Consider the following 23,495-nt stretch of genomic DNA (forward strand, 5'->3'; position numbering starts at 1 on the left):
AGCAAGAAGCCTGATGTGGGGCTCGATCCCTTGAATCCTGGGATCATGACCTGAGGTGAAGGCAGATGCTTAACCGACTGAGGCACCCAGGAGTCCCTGACCTCAGTTTTTCAAATTCTTTTTTTCCCCCCAAATTTTCTATAATGGGTATTATTACTTCTCTATCAGAAAATCAGAATATCATTAAAGACAAACAAAATAGGTTTTCCTATCAATGCCCAAACTTCATCCCTCCAAAAATAAAACGACCCCAAGAAAACAAAAAAGCAATGCCACACCACGCAGAAACCCCCACCACAAATGTACATTTATAGCTTTTGTATTCAGTTTTGTATTAAGTTATTTAGTTTCAAACATTTAGTAAACACACATTAAAAACATATATTTTATATCAATTGCCAATTCTGGTAATTAAAAAAGAAATGGGATTCTAGAACTAGAACCTCAGTATGTAACCTTTTAGGAGAAATGCAATTATTATCAGCTGCTAATTATAATTAGTTCAGAATTCTAGGGATGCCAGTACTTGGGACTCCCCTCCACCATACCCCACTCTGAAGCATCCTATGATATGTCAACCGAGGTCCTGATAGGGTGAACCAGAATCAGCACCACCCACTCCCTCCCGCGGCCCCGCACACCCAACACACTGCTGGAGTGGCCAAGTTCAGGATAACTTGACAACAGCCGGGATAGGAGCACACCAGCTCGTTTCCTAAAATAAAGGCACTAGCACTCAAGGCTAAAATAACCTCAAAATAACAGAGGTAGCAGTGCCAGGAGCATTCGTCTGAAATGCTCAGAAGCACATCTCCCCAGTGCTGAAACGCTTTTTCGTAACCAGTTACAAAATTTCACACTCCACCCAGAGCAGAGCAAACCTACAACAGGACACTGTTCCAACAGACACTGGAATCCATTCGAGCTGCTCAGCTTCTGGGATCACGCCTGGGAAACTCAGCAAGACACGAGGAGTTCCGGAACACAGGTGGCATTAAAGAGGGAGTGACCTATCATTCCTGGGCATCTGTTCCCAGAGGGGCATACCCAAACCCACAGATCACATAACTACTTCTGAAAAACATGTACACAGAGACAAGTAAAGAAAAAGTTGGGGTGCTTGTCCAGTTCAGTTGGTCGAGTGTGTGACTCTTGATCTCGGGGCTGTAAGTCTGAGCCCCACACTGGGTGTAGAGATTACTCGAAAACAAATCTTAAGAAAAAGTTTCCCTTAGATGCTGCCCACAATTCAAATTCATGTCTTTGCAAGACCACAAATGAGCGAAGGGCCAGGTGCTTGGACCCCTTCGTCCTCACTGCATTCATTCTGCTGGGAGAGTTCATCTAGTCACATGGCTCGGATTGCCATCCCGAAGGCCAGTTTATCTCCAGCCTGGACCTCTCCTCTGAATCCTAGACACTTAAGACCAACCACTACTTGATGTCGCCACCAGCATGTGCAATGGTACCTCAAGTTTAACATGTCCCAAACTGCAGTCCCCATCATCGCCCCCAAAACTGTTCATCTCAGTTAACGGCAACTCCACCATTCTGTTTTCTTGGACCAAAAAACCTGGTTAATCCCATAGACTCCTCCTTCACATTTTACATGTAATTTGTAATCAAATCCTGTGAGCTCTACATCCCAAAGACCCAATGTTCAACCAATTCTCACTACCTCCACACTGCCATCCCAGTCCATCACCTGTTGGCCTGTGCCCTGTAAGAGCCTCTGAAGTGTTTCCTTGGCCCTCAGTTTATTGCCAACGAGCAGCCAGAGTGATCCTATTAAAATTCAAGTCAGATCACAGCATTCCTCTGCTCATGCTTTCCAAGGCGGTGTCTCAAGAGGGAAAGGCAAGGTCATCACAGAGGCCAAGAAGGCTTTAAAGGTCTCAGCACTGTTGTCTCTAATCTCTCGTTAGAGATTATCTCTCTAATAGATTGTCTCTCTCTCGTTCATCCCACCCCAACCACACTGTTACCTGAACGTGTGCGGAATCCTCCCACCTCAAAGCATTTGCTGTTCCCTCTGCCTAATGCTTCCTCCAGATTACAAATGGCTGATGTGTACTCCTATGTTCTCGCTGAGCCATCCCTGGTTACCCTCTTTTGAACCACACGCATCCCTCCCTCACCCCAGAACTCCTTATTCTCCTAATCGACGCTTTCCCTCCATATCACTTATCTCTAGACCTAACGCGGAGCTCAAACCCACAACCCCCAGATCGGGAGTCCCGTGCTCTTCCGACTGAGCGAGCCCGGTGCTCCTACCCTTTAAAAAAACAAAATCAAAAAACAGAAACCATGTTTCCTTCTTGAATATCAACTTCTGAGGGCAGGGACTTTCATCTGTTTTCTTTTTCTGCATTTCCAAATACCTACAAAATGCCCGGTATTTGCAGGTACTGAGTTATCTGTGGAAAAAATGAATGTCATATATGGATCTTTGGGGCTACTCACGGCGTAAAAACTGTAAAATCGGGCTTTAAAAAAATATCAGGACAGGGCGCCTGGATGACTCAATTGGTTAAGCCTCTGCCTTCAGCTCAGGTCATGATCCCAGGGTCCTGGGATCGAGCCCCGCATCGGGCTCCTTGCTCAGTGGGGAGTCTCCCCCTCTCCCCAACTCATGCTCCCTCTCTCTCAAATAATAAAATCTTTTAAAAAATTTTTCAGTACAAATTTAAGCTAAAAAAATACAGAAGCAGCATAAAGTCATGCTTAGTTTACTACCGATGCAGGTGGATACAGGATTGGGTAAGGGTGTGCACAGGAGTTAGTATACAGACATTTATTTCCTAGCTCTGTCTGGGAAGCAATGACATCCCACAATCAGCACCCCCAGAGCCCAGGTCTTGGTTTCTAAGTATCATTCTCCAATAAAAACTACTAGAAAATGGAGAAATGGTTGATTCCAGGTTGGAGAGCATATAAAATGAGCCTGGAGAATCCTGTGGTGACAAAAAGTTCAATGATTACAGCTGAAACAATTTGAGCAACAAAATAATACAGTACTGGGTTATAATCCGGAAGCGGAAATAATTATCTGTCCACACTACATAAAGGGGGGGGCTGGAGGAAGGTGGGAATGAATAAACAGAGGAAAAGAGACAACTCTCCCATTCAGAACTTATTTACATAGCTACTCCTCTGTCTAGAAGGTAGACTGCACTTAGGGACTTGCTTCCATAAGGAGAGTATGGAAAGGGGCTGAAGGCAAGCACTCACTGGGAAGGGGAACAGGCTCACCAAGGTCATTACCTGTGGTTATGTTGATGATAACCGTGACAAAGGCACTTTACCTCTATGGCCTTCCTCCTCCACACCCACCCTGAGGGACATGCTGTAGGATATCTCACCTGTACTTCTCCAAACTATCCAGGTCATCAAAAACAAGGAAAGCCTGTGAAACTGTCACGGACCAGGGGGCACTAAGTGGACTTGAAAACAAATATACTGTGGTACCCTAGATAGGATCCTGGAACGGAAAAAGGATATTAGGGAAAAACTAGTGAAATTCCAAGAAATTGTGCAGCTTAGTTAATAGTAATGTATGTTGGTTCCTTGGTTGTGACAAATGTAGATAGTAACGTAAGCAGTTAACAGTAACTGGAGAAGAGGGGAATGGGAGTTCTGTACTATCTTTGAGCTTTTCTAGAAATCTCAACTATTCTAAAATAAAACATTTACAGGGTGCCTGACTGGTTTAGTCAGCAGTGCATGTGACTCTTGATTTCAGGGTTGTGAGTTTGAGCCCCACACTGGGTATAGGTATCACTTAAAAAAAAAATCTTTGGGGGCACCTGGGTGACTCAGTCAGTTAAGCGGCCAATTCTTGATCTTGCCTCAGGTCATGATTTCAGGGTTGTGTCATCGAACCCCACATCAGGTTCTGCACTCAGCGGTGAGTCTGCTTGAGATTCTCTCCTTCTCGCTCTACCCCTCCCGCTGTGTGTGTGTGCTCCCTCTCTCAAATAAATAAATCTTTAAAAATAAAATAAAATCTTAAAAAAAACAATAAAATAGAATAAAATATTTAAATTTTAAAAATATGGGGAAGTGGGGGGAAAGCAGCTTTCATAAATGTTATTCTATTATGGAGTGATAGTAAAGAAAAATATGTTAGCTGTTAACTTCAATATTTATGATGTTGAAGCAGACCATTGTTAGAGTTCATCAGATAGTTTAAAAAAGTTATGAAGTGTTTTTCTTTTACAATTATTTTTTTTTAAAGGTGCCTGCTTGGGGCGCCTGGGTGTCTCAGTGGGTTGAGCCTCTGCCTTTGGCTCAGGTCATGATCTCAGGGTCTGCGATCAAGCCCCGCCTTGGGCTCTCTGCTCAGAAGGGAGCCTGCTTCCCACTCTCTCTGCCTGCCTCTCTGCCTACTTGTGATTTTTTAAAAGACTTTATTTATTTATTTGACAGAGAGAGAGATCACAACTAGGCAGAGAGGCAGGGAGAGAGAGGGGGGAACCAGGCTCCCCACCCAGCAGAGAGCCTGATAAGGGGCTCAATCCCAGGACCCTGAGATCACGACCTGAGCCGAAGACAAAGGCTTAACCCACTGAGCCACGCAGGCGCCCTTGAAAATAAAGTTTCTAACAGATCTATTGTAAACATTACACAATGTTTACTTTTACTTTTATCAAACACTTTTAACTAGTTGACAACGTTATGACAATCTTATCCTCCTTTGAAATCACACAAGTCATTTTCCAGTTTGGCAACTCCAACTCCAAAGCTCAAAGGCTACCATCAGAGGCTTACAGATTTATTTTTTATTAAAAAAAAAAAAGAAAGAAAGAAAAAAGATTGGGGAGGTGGGGACACCTGGCTGGCTCAGTCAGAAAAGCATGTGACTCTTGATCTCGGGGTTGTGAGTTTGAGCCCCACATTCGGCATAGCGCTTACCTTAAAAAAAAAAAAAAAATTCAACAGGAGAAAATCAAATTCAGCTTTGTATGTACAGGGACCCACACAGACATGAAATTCCGAAGGCAGTCAGGCAACATGGAGGCTTAAATAACAACCTGAGCTGAGGAGAGGGGTCTGAGGATACTAAGATGAGGAAAATCATTAGGAGGAAGGTGAGAGGTGTTTGGAAAACAAAGGGTGCCCTATCATGCAGGTTTTTTAGGTAAAGAAGAATCTCTTTTAATAGCTCTCTTTCTGGTATAGCCAGGCACTTAAGGAGAAAGGTGAAGAGCCTTTCCTGAATCTGCTGGGTTTCAACTGCTTTTAACTCAAAATACCATTCATGCTAAAGCGCCCCATCTTGTGGCATGCCGCCTGCTCTTGGCTCCTAAGTTCCCTCCTCTGAAAAATCGAAGTTCCACACTCTGTTAAGTCTAATACCAGCAGAGGTTTAGCATACAAATCTGCATATAACAGCCAGCTGTTTACAACCATTTTGTTAATTTCTCTGTTTGGCACACAAAAGTCACAGCCCGGCCTCTGCCTCCTCACACCATCTCATCAGTGCTCAATTTTCAGGGCAGATTTCTATTTGTCTTTCAAATCTCAGCTTAATAATAAATACACAAAAAGATATTTAACCTTAGTTATAATAAAAGACATGAATATTAAAGCTTCAACAAAATGCTTCCATCTATCAGACTGGCAATGATTTTTTAAAAAAATGCAATAATGCTCAGTCTCGATTCCCTCCCCCCGCCCCGCAGCAAGCCAGTTATTTCACATTTGGTCATGTTGAGTGTGCCTAAAGGTTCACTCAGGGATGCCCTCCAGGCCTTGGCTTCTGAATTTTTCCTTTTTTTTCTTTCCTTTATGGATTGATTGACTGTAAGCTCCAAGCCCAGTGTGGGGCTTGAACTCACGACCTTGAGATCAAGAGTCACATGTTCTACCAACAGTCAGCCAGGCTCCCAGGCTTCTGAAGTCTTCTTAACAAAGTGTTTATAAAATCAAAAGCATGTGGATAGAAAACAAGAAGCTTCATTACTAAATCACATTGTCTTCAACCACAGTGAACTATTATTTTTAAGATTTCATTCATTTATTTAAGAGAGAGAGAGATGGATAGGGATAGAAATTGTGAGAGAGCACAAGCGGGTAGGAGAGGGAGAAGCAGGCTCCCAGTGAGCAGGGATCCCAAGACCTCAGGATCATGACCCAAGCCGAAGGCAGACGCTTAACCAGGTGTCCCACAGTGAACTACTTTCTTTAGGCTACCGAGAATGTTTAGCACAAGAAACTCGTCAGTTCACAGTCTACCATACCCAGAAGAGAATCGTTCCTGTTCCCACGGTCTTGTGGGTTTCTTCCCTTCTTTTATGACAATTTCCCAAAATGTATACTCTAATAAAAGTGTCCCAAATCCATTATGAAGCAAGATGAGGCATAAATAAAAATTATCACAGGTTCTAACAACTGAGTGGTACTTACCAACTAATTCTAGAACGCCTTTAACACATACCTTGTGTACCTGAAAACTCGTAGGCAGGCAAATTTGGTAACTGAGGCACAGAATTCTACTGTGCGGTACCTACTTCCTTCAGAACAGCCTTCCAATCCCTGAAAATAACTGCTTTTTGGCTCTCAACTCCCTTCTTCACAGTTCTTTCAACTGTTCCTTACATAACACAGGTTTCCTAGAACCTCACCCACCAGATCACCTTGGTTTCGCCCAACTATTTATAAACGATAAAGTAAAAATGCGTTTCCGAATTCGAGCAGATGTCTGTTGTGTGTATGCTTTCTCATCTGAACAAAGCCCAACGGTACTATTCCCCCTCTTGGATGAGTCACGACCCGGGACTTCTAATGAGGCTCGGTTTCCCACAGCAGGTCCCCAAGCCCCTCAGGCGTGTTCTCATCGATTAGTCCTGAGTTCGGATTTCCTATTGAGAGCCAGGGAAAAAAGAGAAGGCAACTTGGGTCCGACGGACAGACGGTTCGGCTCAGGCAGAGCACAGAAAAACAGCTCTGGAACGAGAATGAGGCAGTTTCTTTGTGAAACCCCCGGGGCGGGGAGAAAAAGGCTTTCCCAGGAGCTGGCGCCTCCACTACCTGGGGCTGGGCAGGAGCACGGGGCTCCTCCCTGAAGACCTCCCGGGACCGGCCTGCGGGGGTTCTCCAGAGGCCACAGCTGCTCAACCTACTCCTCCCTCCCCGAACCCTTCCGGCCAAGGCTCCCTCTCTCGCCCGCCACGCGAACCAGGAACCGACAGACTCACCGGATTTGAAACCGCTCGAAGCGCTCGGACACCTCGACGCACCCCGCGGCCGGCGCAGCCGGAAGTGCGTCAGAGCCCCGCCCCCGCGGGAGTCTAACGGGGCCATAGCGGTCCCTCTAGGAACTGGGAAAGTCGTCTTTTCGTCTCGGTGTCTCGGGTTAGTCGGGGGTCGAGGCGGTTTAGGGACAGGAGGTGTCGCTCCACTACGGAAACAAGGACCTAGTTCCACCCACCCACCCCCTTTTAACCAAGGAAGTGCCAACCAGGTGAAGGCTTTGGCAGTTCTCCCACCGGCTCCCCGACGTCCCCGTCCAGGGAGAGTGTTCCCTCCTGGACTTAAGAGCCCCGTTCACCCGTGACCCGGGCCCGTCACTTGATCCCACATTTATGGACACGGAGCCCCACGTTTGGCTCACGAAGCCAGAGACTGAGTGATCACTGTCAGACTTGAGTCATGGTGGCATCAATCGGAACAGAATTCTGGGCAGAAATCTCAGAGCTGCTGCCTTCTAAGGTGCTCCTGATGCTGGGGGGCTTGTGAAAGAAGTCTCTGCCTACCGCTTTCTCCTGCTGCTTCTGCTCGGTTGCAGGGTCCAGACTGGATTCCCTGTTTATTTCTGCACCACTCCCTCCAGCCCCCCCGGAGTTTGATTTTGGCCTGATCACTCAAAAGGCGCACATGCAGAAGGACAGCAGCATGCCTACAAGTGAAATTCCCTGCCTAAATGCACCCTAACTTTATAGAAACATGGTATTATTTCTCCCTCTTTTGTTGGTGGGGGGTCGTTACTTTTTTTTTTTTCTTTTTTTAAGATTTTATTTAACAGAGAGAGATCACAAGTAGGCAGAGAGGCAGGCAGAGATAGAGGAGGAAGCAGGCTCTCTGCTGAGCAGAGAGCCCAATGCAGGGCTGGATCCCAGGACCCTGAAATCATGATCTGAGCCAAAGGCAGAGGCTTTAACCCACTGAGCCACCCCGGTGCCCCCCCCCTTTTTTTTCAAAGACGTATAGAGGATGACAGCGAGCCTCCATGTACCAACTGGCCAGTTTCAACAGTCATCTCATGGTCAGTCTTGTTTCCTTCATTCATTCCTCCATGCATGGTTAGATATCTAAGATGGGTGGATTCTGGATGCCACCTGTGAAGAGGCACCCAAAAACTAATGGTGGCCCAGAAATGGGCAAATTGGAGGGTGTGAGGTCTGAACACCATACCATTCCACTGGAGAGAATCTGGAGAATTTTTCCTTTCTTTAGGTAGGAGAAGAGGAGGGGAGAATGAGGAACAAAGTAGTCATAGTTTCCAAATATGTAAAGAGTTGTCATTTCCAAAAGAAATGTGTTTTATAGGACCCCGGAATTCAGAACTAAGACCAGTGAATAGAAATGCTAGAAAAGTTCAATATAAGGAAAAAGTTCCTAATGGAGCTACTCAAAGTGGCCACCTCCAGTATCATCTGGTGCTGTCTTGGAGTGGTGGGAGAACCCTGAGGATGGGAGGACAGGAATAATGCAGAGGGCATTTTTGTGCTAGATGACCTTTAACATCTTCATACAGCTTGCCCCATACTCCTATTGGTTTCTCCTTGACTTCCAGTCCTTTCACAGCACTCCTTCACTGGTCGTGTTCCCTCCATATATGTCCTTAGAGCACTTACTATGGGCAAGGTACTGCTAGGACTTGGTTTCACTTCCTTATTGCTACATTAAAAAACTCAAAACTTAGTGACTTAACACAGCAATCATCATTTCTCATACAAGCTGACAAATCTGTGGATTGGCTGGGTTCTCCTGCTTCCTGTGGTGTCAACTAAACAGCTGGGATGGCTGGCAGTTGATGTTGGCCCACAGATTGGAAGCTCAGCCGGGATGTCGGCCTGGGAGTTCAGCGTTCCTGTGTGAGTGTCTCCCCATGGCTCCCTGGGCTTCCTCATGATGTGACTGGTGTCCTGAGGAGGTCAAGGTAGAACTTGCCGATGGTTAGGGCTCAGCCTTGGAAATCACACAACATCATTTCCACCATATTAGATTGTTAGGCCACTGGGCCAGATTCAAGGGGAAGAAAAAGACTCTATTTCTTGGTCACATTGCGAAAGGCTATGGGGGATGGGAGATAATGTAGTGACCATCTTTGGAAACAATCTACACACATGTATCCTCACAATATCAATCCTATGAAATATTACAGTCCCGAGAATACTTCCCCTGTAAAATATTAAAATCTGTTTTACATGCCAGGAAACTGTAAGCACCAGCACAGAAAAGTAAGTACCTTGACCAGGGTCATACAAAGTGATCTGTGGGAAAAACAAGATTCAAACCTGGCTCTTTCTCCAAAGCCTATGCTTTTAGGCACTCTGAATTAGACTGGAGGGAGAGATGGTTGAAGGGAACAGAATCACTTGAGTGAGTTGCATGTGTGCTGATGCCTTGATAGTGCTCTATCCAGCCTCTTAGTCAAAATGATCTTTGCCTAGCCATGAAACCAGTGAACTGTGATGTTGAGGCTTGAAAGAAATCTTTCCATTTCCAGCCTTGTTGCTCTTTCTAAAGCAAAGGAGGGGCGCCTGGGTGGCTCAGACTGTTGAGTGTCCGACTCTTGATTTTGGCCCAGGTCATGATCTCAGGGTCATGAGATCGAGCCCTGCATTGGGCTCTGCATTCTGCTGGGAGTCGGCTTGAGATTCTCTCCTTTTCCCTCTGCCCCTCCCCCTGCTTGTGCGCTTGCTCACACTCTCTCTCTCTCATATAAAAAAGTTAATTTTAGAAAATCTTCAAAAAAAAAAAAAAAAAGAAAAGAAAAGAGGCCCAGAGTTGGAAAATATTAATGCCAAAATAGACCTTAAGGATGATCTGGTTAAGCTCTTGTTTTCAGGTGAAGAAACCAATGCCTGGGCAAGTCAGATCCAAGGCACACGAGTGAGCTAATTAGTAGTGGACCTAAGAGTAGGTAAAGATTCTCTAATTCAATCCTGTATCTCAATAGATTTTTTAAAATAGCATCAGGAAGATCAATATGCTATCCAAATCATCCTATATTATAGCAAGTTAACTCAGGATGCATTATTCTTTTCTTCCATTAATATAACAATGACCATATGGTACAACCATAAGAAAGCAAATGAAAAGTTAGCTACCTCACCTAGTGGCTCACTGTGGTGTGTTAACTGCATTTCCTCTTTAGAGCAGTTTTGAACCTGGTCTTGATCGGCCCTGTTATCTCACAAAATGCAGTCGTTCTTCTAGTCAGTCCTTCAAAATATTTGAACGCTATGATGTCCCAGCGATCTCCTACACGGTTCCATGATCTTACCTGAAGGTTGCTTCTGAATCTTGGACCATACACGCTTGCTTTGGTGGCACATACACTCATCTTGGACTGTAAAATGTTCGAACTGACCTAAGGCCCTTGGAGGGTCCACAGTTTCTAAATGACCTCCACACTCCCATCTTTCTCTAGACGCTACCAAATTGTCTTTTGTCTTGAAAGAGAAAAAGAGGGTCACCTGGATGGCTCAGTGGGTTAAGCCTCTGCCTTTGGCTCAGGTCATGGTCTCAGGGTCCTGGGATCGAGCCCCGCATCGGCCTCTCTGCTCAGTGGGGAGCCTGCTTCCCCTTCTCTCTCTGCCTACTCTCTCTCTGTCAAACAAATAAATAAAATCTTAAAAAAAAAAAAAAGAAAAAGAAAAAAGAAAGAGGAAAGCATTCCCCTCTCCTTTGTGGCTGAAGTCTGGAAGGGAAAAATCTACCAGTGGTTACTGTAGGCTCTAGCTTCCTCCTTCCCCTTCCAGCAGTGTGGTGGTCATGTTTCTCCCTCGTATGGGGCTTTCTAGATCTTGCTTGCGCATTCTGGCCTTGCTTATTTTGCTGCTGTCACTATGCTTGGTCAGTAGAGGGTAATCATACCTTGACCTCTCCTAGAACAGGGCCGGGCAAACTTCTCACCCAGGACAGCTGTGAAAACTTGCTTTTTTATTTCCCAGAAGGAGTCCGCATGTACCGCATGTTGGGGAGCTGCAAAGACATTCATTCAGCTAAAGAAAATGAAAGGAGGGATGCCTGTCTGGCTGTCTCGGTTGGAAGAGCATGCAATGCTTGATCTCGGGGTTGCGAGTTCAAGCTCCATGTTGGGTGCAGAGAGTACTTAAAAAAAGTTAAGTATTAAGAAAGAAAAAAAAGAAGAGAAAATTAAAGGAAAAGAGAATATAAGCAGAGTGATGTAATTAGACAACCCGTAGCTCATAGTTAGAGCCCTGTGGTTAGTGAGCCTTGGGAAATTTAGATCTGCAACTTGATTACCTGTAAGACGAGCAAAACACTACCTCCTCTGACCACTTTAAGAAATCCCTACACCCAGTGTGGGGCTCAAACTCACAACCCGAGGTCAAGAGTTGCATGCTCTACCAACTGCGCCAGCCAGGTACTGCACCTTCTTTGACAACTTTAAAGCATTTGGATCACAGGAAAGTGAACCAGCTGTGTAAGTGACTACCCCGACAGTAAGAGATTTGTAATCTTCAACATTCTTATATTGTTTCTGATCTCTAGTTTAATGTTACCCCCTTCCCCCCTCCCCCTCTTCCCCAGGGATAGAGATGTGGCTCCATCTGTCGCAGATCCTTGTTTTTAGTTCTGCCCTCTCTGGTGAGAGCCCCATGCCTTTTCCTTATTAAGAGAGGTTAGGGACGCCTGGGTGGCTTGGTTGGTTAAGCCTCTCTCTCTCTCTCTTTTTAAAGATTTTATTTATTTATTTGACAGAAAGAGCGAAAGAGGGAACACAAGCAGGGGGAGTGGGAGAGGGAGAAGCAGGCTTCTGCTGAGCAGGGAGCCCAAATGCGGGGTTCAATCCCAGGACCCTGGGATCAGGACCCGATCTGAAAGCAGACCCTCAACAACTGAGCCACCCAGGTGCCCCAAGCCTCTCTAACTCTTGACTTCCACTCACATCCTGATCTCAGGGTCATGAGATGGAGTCCCACCTCTGAGCCCCTAGAGCTGGTCGTGCTCAGAGGGGAGTCTGCTTGACATTCTCTCTCCCATTCCCTCTGCCCCTCTCTCCACGTGTACCTGTGCTAGCTCTCTCCAAAAAAATAAATCTTAAAAATTAAAAGATAAAAAAAGATAAGAGAGGGTAAAGTTTCCTGCCAAGACTTTTACAAGAGCAAGTTGCAAGCTGTTCCCCTAGTTTCTGGAAGAACCCAGAAAAATTTGCATTCTCTTAGAATACAAGGAGATCACAAAGGACATCTGGCCCAGCCCTCCTTCATGCAAAATCCCTTCCTGTGCGGCCCCCTGACGTCCCCCAGCCCAAAGCCTGAATTGATGCAGCTCTGGCTGGTTCTGCAGCAGGTTCTTTCTTCTGCCTGTGGCTTCCACAAAGGCTGCTCCAGCTTGTGCAACTCCCTGCACCATCCCAGGGGCCACCATTCACCTTACCAGGGAGTGATCAGTGAACCGTACGGTTATCACAACTTGCCAACAGAAGGCAGTCAAGTAAGTGTCCTGGGCAAGGGGTGCCTTTTTCTCATTTGTCCAAGTCCTGGGAGCCACGAGAGCTGCCTCAATTATCTGCCCTACTTGCTGCCGTACGGCTTTCCTTTTCTTATTCCTCGTGCATGGCCTGACAATATTTTTTGTTGAAAAGGACTTTTGTTCCTATGTCTTGGACTCATGCAGAGCAAACCGAGTCCCTCTTGCATCCCTCTTCAGATATTTGAGGGCAGAGACCAAGTTCCCAGTGAGTTTTCTCCTCACCAGGGAAATCCTTTGTTGGACATACGAGGTGGTTTGCTTTCCTTATCCTGCACTTGGACCATTTCTCTTTTTAAAATGTGGAATCCAGAAGCAAGTTTCGGGCACACAATAAAGATAATGCAGGTAGGGGAGACTCAAGAATCTGGAGTGGAGGCCATACTTCAGACTTGGGGGCAGCGGTGACTACTGGCAGAGGGACTCGGGGGACTTGGGACAAGTAAGGCCGCTTAAGCCTGGGCAACAATATCCATTATTCTGGGGGTAATCCGGCTCCTTGGAGGATCTGGGATTGCAAAGGGACACACATCAGCTGAGGGGTGGGGGGAACTGGAGAGAAGCCCAGAGGCCGTGTGAAATTTTGTACCTAACATTTGGGACTGAAATGGGCACAGAGCCAGTGTCCCCAACTTCACAAAGACCTGATTTCAAGGTTACATGTGTTTCAGGGACTCGTGGGATGGAGGACATGCCAGCATGTTTCATTTTTAAAAAATGAGACTTTAGTGAGGGGTAAATAAACATCGAGAAGCTTGAGAGGCCGCTGGAGGAAGTACGGACAGGTAATATTTTTGGCACACTAATGTCAGGCACGGTTGTCCATGCTTTACATAACGGCTCATTTAATGCTTATAGTAACTCTACGCCCATTTTGCAGATGAGGTAACTAAGACACAGTGAGTACGTGGTGGGTAAAGGATTCGATCGTCCACTTGATGCCTGTGGACAGTTAACCACTGTGCTAGGGGGCTCCATAAACGTAGCTGTGGGATCACGCAAGTGACTTATGAAGGAGGGAGAATTGAGCTCATAAAGGAGAACAAGGGACACTGAAGCAGTGGAAAGAATCCAATTGTTGCCAGAGTCACACGCTCGAAGATCCGGCTCTGGGAGCACCCGCCTGCCTCCATGGAGCCTGCGACTCTTGATCTCAGTTTGTGAATTCAAGCCCCGCGTTGGGTGTAGAGATTACTTAAAAATAAATAAGTAAACTTACAGAAAATACAATAAAATCCAGCTCTGCCATTTATCTGGCAAGCTGCTTCACATCCTGGGCTCATTTCTGCACTTGTAAAACGAAGCAACCATCTTTGCAAAACTGTGTGGGTTAGAGAAAATTCATGGTTATCATTTGTGAGTGAAGGAGAGAGAGGGGCTGAAGGACAAAGCCACTGACAAGAGTTTCAAGGAAATGGCCAAACGTTCTAGAAAAAGGGAGAATGGAGAGGAGAGAAAATGCTGTCAAGAACACCCGTGATCTATTGTGATGTGGTTTAAATGGTTGGGGAAGAGCTGAATTCTCAGAGCTTTAAGAGGGAGCTAGGTATGGGTGCCTGGGTGGCTCAGTAGGTTAAGCCTCTGCCTTCAGCTCAGGTCATGATCTCAGGAATCTGGGATTGAGTCCCGAGTCAGGCTCTCTGCTCAGCAGGGAGCCTGCTTCCCCCTCTCTCTGCCTGCCTCTCAGCCTACTTGTGATCTGGGTCAAATAAATAAAGTCTTAAAAAAAAAAAAGGGAGATAGGCAGTGGAGAGAAGTGGTCATGGTCCATTTGGGAGAGGAATTTGGTCGTCAAGAGGAAAGGACAGTCAGACAAAAAGATTGTCTTGGTCCTTAAGGCTACAGGTGTCTCAGGGTGAGGAGGGGCATGGAGGCACCAGAGAGCAGGGCCAGGGGCTCCAGGGAGCAGGAAGGACCAGCCAGTGAAGCTTGTCCCAGGGGCTTCGGGCCCTCGGGGAGGAACATAGAGGGTCATCTGCGGAGAGTCACGTGAAGCCATGATCAACATGGGGCTTTGGTGAGCGGGAGACATCTGCACTGGGAACCCGCGTCTGCACGTTTCCCTCGGGCAGCTGTGACAAAGGTCCAGGCATAGAGGCAGGGGTGGCAGCCACCAGGTTTGGCTTGCACAGAGACTGTGGGTCTGCACAGAGTGGAAAGTTGAGGAGGGAAGCTCCTGGAAGGAACCCTAGTCCTTGACTTTTGTGTGTCCTGAGGGCTGCAGTAAAGGCACTATCCTCTCCGTGCCCAAGGCTGATTTTTTTTTTTAAACCGGTTCCTGGAGGAGTCCAGCCGCTCTGCCCTGCCCCGGCATGCGGGGGAAGCCGGGACCCCAAGGCTGATTTTATCAGCTCAGGGCCGGAATCTGCCACGGGCCCCATCCTCCACAGCCGTGACCAAGTTCAAGAACATATTGGATTTCTCCCCATTTCTGCCCGCCCTGTCCCTCACTTTGGTTCTCTGGAATCAATTCCTAATGCACACAAGCCCTCACTTTAGGTTCTGCTCTCTGGGGAGGCCCAGGCCAGGACAGTGTCCCAGGAAAAGGTGAACTTCCCTTGAACTGTGAAGATCAACGCAGAAAAATACTTTTTTTTCCCCCACGTGACACCTTTTACTTAAGTTTAAAAAAAAAAAAAAATGGTTATTCCACTAATGCCCTAGAAAGCAAGCAGGGAAGTTAGTATTCCTTCAGGACCCTGAAACCAAAGCAGATAGAACACTTTGTGCCTTGATTCTGGTCTCTAAATAGGGCGAATAAATCATTTATTTAAATGAGACAAAGTAACAAAAACAATCGGGGGAGTTTGTCTCACCATATTATGCAATAACAAAACCAGGTTATTGGGTGAGAGGTCAGTGTCCAAGTTTGAACTATCAGATCACAGGCTGACCATTAGGGTGTTCTGTTTTTTTCTGAGTTTCATAAAGTGGTCAAAGGTTTTACTTTAACGGTTCCATCTTCTGAGAAGATTGTATGTGGGTGGGGAATCACTGAAAGCTATTTACTCCAGGGTTTTTGATCTGGCTGCCCCCTTCCGAGAAGTTACCTAGAACTTGGAAGCTTGCGTGAAGGAGAATATGTTCATCTGTGCAAGGAGGGCCTGCGGGTCACAGTTCCAGTTTTTACCTTTGAAATTATGTGGGTTTTTTGCCTCATCCAAAATGTGTGCATTTATGCAACCAAGAGTGAGAAAAAACAAACGCCACCAACATTGCCACCTAGAGGTGATAATTTATTGTTTTACCATGACCCAGAAGAGAAACGACATAGAGATATTTATTACAATTCCCCACAATTTCCTTCCCCATCTGCTCTAACATTTGTCAGACACCACCGGCCTCCTAAAATGGACCACTGACTATAAATGCATGTAAATGGTAATTTGCTGCCATTTCTCGTGATGGAAACTTTAGTCCTCCATCAAGTTTTCAAATTATTTCCAATAGAGGAGTCCCCTAGCTTTTTAAAAAACAAACCACTTTTCCTCTAAGATTCCATTACTTACTCAAAGCAGCCTTCCTAGAAAGGTTAATGAGGATTTTAAATGAACAGATTCAATTTAAAAATCACCTACTGAACATCTACCAAGCATCTGGACTCTTCTATGACTAGTGAAAATGAAAGGCCAGGTTTCAACAGTAATAACTTAATTCGCAGGTATACAAAGACGAGTTTCTTCTTTTGGTCTAATTTATTCTAAACTAAGAAACTAGGGACTGACAACACAGGAAAGGTTTGTCTTACCCAGTCTACAGATAAACAAGACAATGCCTGAGTTAGCTCTCTAGATAGATTTAGGCTTATCATGTCGACCTGGTTGTAATAATCTATATTTAACTACAAGTTAATAAAAATACATATGTTCATTTTAAAATAATCGCTGATTTTCCTTGCAACGGACCCCCCCCCTTAAACTCATATTATTTTTAGACCAAGATTTTCCTGCACAATCACCGTCCACTGTCCCCCCCTCCCCCCATCTATTTGATCTCACGGAAGAACCCCGGCTACTAGCAGAAGCAGCTCTAAGCCTAACATGCTTTGTCCTTGCTAGGGCAGAAAGAAACCTTACCTAAACTGTTCAGAGGTTGAGGTGAGGGGGAAGGCAAGCGAGCACAGACCCACACACCTGAGTCGGGGCACCTGTAGCTGCCTAGTCCCTTCCCTGGACCCAAGGAACTTAAAACCCAAATCTGAAACCGGAATGAAATCCGAGTTTTAATGCCACCTTTCACTCACAGGTCTCATTTTTTTTTTTTTCCCAATACCTTAAAACACTCAGCCTCACTGCTTAATGAGTGCTTGTGGAAGGGAGAAAGTTTAACTTTAGGACCAATTAGCTCTGCTGACCACTGTGTAACTCTTAGATGAGCCATGATTCTTTAAGTAAATGGAGGGGAGAAATCTTAAAGACATTTCTTTTAAAGCTGTTGAAAAAACATTGCTTAGAAGTCAACCTAATGACTCTCCTTACCTTCCACTGTTTCAGGATAAAGAGAAAAACATGAGGTTTGTGGTATCCGCTGTGAAAACAGGACCAGACAATATGAAAACTATGTTCTCACGTTAAGACATTCTGTCGGATGAGACGTTCGAAGTGTTTCTCCAACTTTTGTGTGACCTGCAGAATTGGAGATGGCTTAGCCTCCCTAGAACTTCAAGTTTGTTTTACAAAGCTTTGAAAAGTAAAACAGATAATTTCATCTTCAGATAGAATAAAAAATTAATTTGAGTAGCAAAATAAGTAACTGCTTTTAAATGTACAGTAGTGTGTCCATTCTAAAAACAAAACCTAAACCTATGTTAGGAAAGCTTTTCAAATAATGCTTTTTATTGAATTCTCCAGTAGTAGTTGAAATAAAAATCTACTCTAACTTCTATAAAAAGATCTATTTATACCACTTAATTTCCTCTTCTGATTCTACATTTCACTTTGCAATCCGCAGACCTTCATTTGGTTTCCCAGATGGGGAACCCAGCCCCCTCATAAATATTTCTGAGAAGTTGCTCAGAGTGGGACACACAAAACCATGGCCCCTCTGGTAAGTATTGCTGTCACTGTCTGACTACGTTTTAATACTGTTACTCCAATTCGCATAACCAATCTTCCATGAGGATGGTAGGATGAACCTGGTTAGCTAGCTTTTGATGAGGACTTCAGGGTGACCGGACCCTGGAAGAAAAGGCGATCAACTCTAGGATAAAAAGGAGGAAAAAATTCCTTCACAGTTACAAATCTTCACAAGCCTTTCAACAGTCGTGGGGAAGGAACAAGCCGGGGAAGAGAGTAGGGGGGCAGGGAAGGTACACAGGAGCACAGCCAAAGGGAATAAAAAAATGCTTCTCCAGCCTTGTCAGAAGAAATTCCTGCCATGCCAGGAAGTGGATGCATCGGTGCCCATTTTCCAGGAAAGGGCCCATCTTGCTGCTTTGCTATCCCAAATTTCCTAAGCATGAAGATGAGTTAGTAGGGGAAGTAGGACTATGGTTTCCACAATCTGGTCAGGTTAAGTGGTCCCACTGGCCTTCGCAGGGCACTCCCCACTCTCAATTCATGGAGAAGCCCCCCCCCCCCCCCCCCGGAAGCTCAGAGAACCCATTTTCTTTGCCTGGAATGGTGAGCTGGCAGCTAAGGGGTCTGCTTTCTGGCTTTGAAGAGAAAACACCCAAGAAGCTGCAGATGTTTCTAGGAACCGTTCCATTTTAGGGCCCTATTAACCTGTCTCTCCTAAGGAAACTTCCTAATCTCCTATCCAGATTTGGTAAGCACCAAACTATGAAGGTTTTCTCTCATATTCCCCCTCTTCAGGTCTGTAAACGGACTTTCTGTCTACACCCACCATCACCCCCTTCACTACTCACTCCCAAACTCTACTCTTTTGGAGTGATGTGTTCTGTCAAATAGATTAAAATAAAATACATTATCCGTCTACAGGGAATATACAGAATAACAACTAGGGCCAGAGGTACAAAACACGGATACGGACATTGTGGTCGTACAAAATATACAGAAGTACTCAGCATGAACAATTTTTGCCTTCTTTTTAGCGTTTCCCCACTTTTTTTTTCTTCTTCTGTGGATCCTCTGGGGTTAAGATCGAGCTTCCTCTGCAGTGTTTCTGAAAGTCATCACATGATTGGAACAGACTGACGGAATTCATTTTCTGTCCGAAGCAATGAGTGGTATACGTGAAAGTTTCCCTCACATACAATATTAATAAAGTTTATTTACAGCGTAAGCTTTCTGATGCTAAGGGCTGAGATGGCATGGAAGGCTTTGCCACACGAATCGCATTCATGAGGTTCCTTTCTGGAATGAATTCTCTGATGTATGTGAGATGTCAACTGTCACACACGTCAAACACGGCGAACTCTCTGTACAAATTTTGCACAGTCTCACTTTTATGCCTTTAATCGAATACTAAGGGTCTTACTAATCAGGATGCCTCAGAGGTCTATAGTCTCAGGCTGTCGCTTTGCCTGCCAGGCCGGAGCAGAAACAAATTCCCTGCAATCTGAAGAACTGCATCTCTCGTCCTGGCAAGGCTTCTTTCATAAGGTATATTCTGAAGAACCTTCAAAAACTTCCATTAGGTCAACGAGCATGCTAATGGTTAACTACGGAGTTCTTCAGCTGTGAACACACTGCAGCCGGTCACGCGCTTCTGAACGTCCCGGCGCTGAGGAGCCGAGGCGAGTCGGTCTGACCAGGACCCAGTTACGCTTCGCACTGGGCAGCGGAGGAATGGACACGACGTGAATGGTTTTCATGAACAGCCGGAGCCTGGCTTCTTCAAAGAGCGCGTTTTCGGGGGGCTGCTTGAAGGGAGTGCACCTGCCACAGACCTGGGGCAACCATGGGGACCACCCCGTGGCTGGCGCGGGACAAACGCGAGGCGCAGGCTGCGCTGAACTTTCTAAAACACAGCCGAAGGCTGCGTGAGGCCAGCGCGCGGCTGTGGCTCGAGAGAAGCCCACGTGGAAGCAGCCGGGGCTCCCCGCCTCTCCAGAACAGTCGGCGCTGCGCGCGGTCCCCAGAGCCGAGGGGCCTCAGAGCTCTCAGGGCTTCCCGGGGGGCGAGTCTCGGCTGCAGAGGCGGCGGGGGCGAGCGAACCCTCCGCGGCGGCTCACTGGCCGCAGCACACCTTCAGAGCTCTTCCTCCGCCGCCGGACTTCCTTGACGCTTCCGCAGGCAACGCTGGAGGACCGGTTCCGGAGCTCCAGGCAGGTCGTGGTTGGTCCCAGTCAGAGAGAGAGGCCAGAGACTCGCTGCTGCGCAGAATGTTAGTTTGGTCTGGAGCTGAGGCCCCAGCTGCCCCCACTCGCTGGCTCCCCATAAAGCCCGGCTGGCCACTGGGCTCGAGTGGTCGGTCAGTGAACAGCTGGTGGAGGGCGACAGTTTTCCTTGTTTCGTGAGGGATAAACTCAAACTCTACGTGGGGCTCTCCAGTTAGGGGCAGAGTCTTCGGGTCTGCTCTTGGTCTGCTTCTAAGTTCCCGCGGGGCTGTCCACCATCATCTACACGCTCTCGAGAGCAGAGACCTCTCCACCCAAGGCCCTGAGGGCTGCCTACGTCGCCCATGATTCCTGGCTCCCCCGGGTGTGTACCCGAAAACCGTCTGTCATTAGCTTCTAGGCGGCGGGTGGCTTCTTCCTGCTTTCACAGCCCCTCCCCCTATTCTCTGTCTTCAGGGATTAGAAACAGAGAAAAAAACCCTGTGCAGTCCAAGTGTGAGACGACCAACCACATCTCAGCTTGTCGCTTGTCAGTGAACTCAGAGCAATGAACACAGTAATTGCCAGCTAACGGCATCAAATACCTTTGCAAAGCTTCTGGAAAGTATGGGGGTGGAAAAACGCACTCCACACCTTTCCTTGTTCTGAAAAGCAATAAAAAAAAAAAAATCACATCTTTTGTACTGTATTATTGAGTTACAAAGGATTCAGAAAGTGCCTAGATGATCACGTTGTCCATCAGCTGACTGAAGAGAATTCTGGCTAAGATATTTTTGCCCCAGAAAGGTGTCAGGACATGGCCTTAGGAAGAGTTGCTATTTTTCTGAAGATGACGAGAGAGTCGTTTCTGACATTCCGTGGTATTTACTCACAGATCTCTGTGCAGAAGAGTCTATGCAGGCAGCTAGCCAGTGGCTTTCTTTTATAGTCAGGACAAAAAGAGCGTCAGACCTTGGAGCTGTGGCATGCTTGCACTCCGAAGGTCGGCTTCACAAGTTGGGCCAGGCTACCCTACTTCAGGTACTCACGATTGACACAGGACTTCACTGGAAGTGTAGAAGTCCTGCTGGAACTTCTGAAGTGCCTCTTCCCTGTTCAGCACGTGTCCAGTGCTGTCGGGATACAGAGCAATCCCCTGACGATCGAAGCATCTCTCTGGGGAGGGGGCGTGATGAAAACTCGCATACACGAGACAACGGAGAATTAAAAGACAGTCTATGATCTATCAAGCACTAACTTGTGGAGAAATGCATTTCGGAGTACGACAGTGCTTTTGGGATTTCGAGAAGGGAGAGAAGGGTTCGTTGTTGCCGTTTCAGGAGGATTTATCTCAGCGATGAGGATAGAACCATCTACATTTGTTGCGATCCTTTGGAACTGTAGACTGGTGCACATACCCTCTTTCAGGAAGAGCTAGAAATCTTTGGTTTGACACCGATCAGCACAGTCCTAGATTTCTATAGCTTTGGCAGGCTACCAGTGACCATATATATAACTTATATATATAACTAGGTTGAGCAGCATGTCCCAATGCAGTTTATTTTAGCGATTCCTCATTTTTTTTTTTTTTTTTTTTTTTGAGAAATAAGGTACACCAAGATGTTGGCCAAGTAGGGCTTGTTTGCAGAAAGCAGCTTTAAAAACCCCAGTATGGCTTTCCTGGAGCCAATCTTAATCTTTCGATTCTATGTTGTGGTTGCTGAGTCCGAGAGCGCCTTAAAGGTATCCTCATTACTGAAAAGCTGGACGTTTGACTGTATGTGTGCTTTTATCTTGTGTGGAAAGAGTGTGTGGATTCTCCAAAAGACTAGCTTTTCCCTGCAGGGATTGTGTGGGAGGATTACACACCCACCAGACGATGCAAAGGCGGAACACTGCTGATGGAACTACAAGGATCCTGAAGTGTGAGTTTTTTTCCTTTTAATCTGTTGAGGCCCTCTTTTTTTTCCCCTCCGTGGGCACACGTCTCTGAAGCAGTTTTGGAAACAAAAGGGGGAAATGGCTTGTTGACGAATTCTGGAACTCTCGCTCTACACACAGCTTTTCAGGAAGGCGCCAAACGCATCGAGGGAGGCGGGGCTGTACTCGGAGGCCCGCTCTCTGGTGTGGATCCTGTGATGCAGAGTGAGGGTCGAGCTCCGCGTGAAGGCCTTGCCGCACTTAGTGCACTTATAGGGCTTTTCTCGGGTGTGAATTCTCCGATGCAAAATAAGGTATGAGTTTCGGTTGAAAGCTTTCCCACATTCACTACATTCATAGGGTTTCTCCCCCGTGTGGATCCTCTGATGTTTAGTCAGGTCTGAGCTCTGGCTGAAGGCCTTCCCACATTCGTTACATTCATAGGGTTTCTCTCCAGAGTGGATCCGCTGATGGAGAATGAGATTTGAACTGTGACTGAAGGCTTTGCCACACTCGTTACATTCATGAGGTTTCTCTCCTGTGTGGATTCTCTGATGCAGGACCAGGTTTGAGTTGAGGCTGAAGGCTTTCCCACACTCACTACATTCATAGGGCTTTTCTCCAGTATGGATTATTTTATGGCGAATAAGGCTTGAACTCCTTGTGAAGCATTTACCACATTCATCACATCTGTGGGACTTTGCTCCTGTTGGAGCTTCTTCAGGGGTGTTAAAGTTTGAACTCAGGCTGAAACTTCTTCCCAAACCTTTACCCTTCTCCCTTGGACCTCTCTCGCCCGTGGTGGGTTTTTTTTCCTTGACCGTAGCTGGCCCCGAATCTTTTTTTTCTCTTCCAGTTTTTTCCTCAGGGTTTCTCTGCTGCCTTTCTACTATTCTGCCCTGCTGTTCACGTTTTTCTCCAAAATCTTTCTGGAATCTTCCTGTTGTCTCCCCACGTGGCGCTGAGTCTTCTGCGATTTCAGCTTTTGAGGTTGACTCCTCATTCTCACTCCTGTTTTCACAACCTGACACAATAGAAAATACAAATGGCACCATTTTCTTTTGAATATGTGGGTTAATCAACCGACACTGTTTTCCCGGAAGCTTCTACTTGCCTGCAAAATAACCTTGCAGTATTAGTCGGAGATGAAATCAGAGAAAAACAGGGGAATGAATCAGGACAACAGGGAGCAGAGCTAGGGAAGGAGAGGGCGGACCGAATGGGAGGACAGCAGAGGGAGCTCGGGGAGAGGGTGGGAATGCACACATGGGAGGGGAGCGGGGGGGGGGGGGGGGGGGGGGGGGGGGAAGACCAGAGGAAGCAGAACAAGTTAGGGAAGGAAGGGAGAGGAAAAAAGTAACATAAGAGGTCACAATTCACAGTTGTAGGATTTGATCATCCAGTAATTAATATGAAGGAATAGACATTAAAAAAAAAAAAAAATCATGTTCTGTTTCTAACATTAAGTATGAGTTTGAACAAAGGGAATAGAGAGGTCCCTTGTAGAAACAGTAAGTGGTACTAGCCCACAAAGGAAGATATATACATAGTTAATAAAGGAAAAGTGAATACTCTGGTTCTGTGAGATTTTTAACAAGTCCACAGTGAGTGGACAGCACAGGAGCTC

At 46.3% G+C, this 23,495-nt stretch overlaps 2 protein-coding genes across 6 annotated transcripts in view; both read right to left on the bottom strand.

Annotated features, from left to right (window-relative positions):
- Positions 1-7,189, bottom strand: part of LOC125090453 (uncharacterized) — a 28,846-nt gene extending 21,657 nt beyond the window's left edge. Inside the window, exon 1 of the mRNA XM_047713125.1 lies at positions 6,440-7,189. The gene's annotated coding sequence lies outside the window, so the exon portion shown is untranslated. The remainder of the gene's footprint in view (positions 1-6,439) is intronic.
- Positions 7,190-13,557: 6,368 nt separating this feature from the next.
- ZKSCAN1 (zinc finger with KRAB and SCAN domains 1) overlaps positions 13,558-23,495 on the bottom strand; it is a 47,659-nt gene continuing 37,721 nt past the window's right edge. For 4 of the 5 annotated variants that reach the window (XM_047713488.1, XM_047713489.1, XM_047713490.1 and 1 more), the window contains one exon: positions 15,945-22,892. In XM_047713488.1, the coding sequence (XP_047569444.1) occupies positions 22,000-22,892 (893 nt within the window). In that variant the 3' untranslated portion in view covers positions 15,945-21,999. Of the gene's footprint in view, positions 14,051-15,944; positions 22,893-23,495 lie in introns of those variants that run through there. The other variant, XM_047713491.1, reaches the window with a different exon arrangement.

The sequence above is a fragment of the Lutra lutra genome, chromosome 18, assembly GCF_902655055.1.
Source record: "Lutra lutra chromosome 18, mLutLut1.2, whole genome shotgun sequence".
Taxonomy (NCBI): Eukaryota; Metazoa; Chordata; class Mammalia; order Carnivora; family Mustelidae; genus Lutra; species Lutra lutra.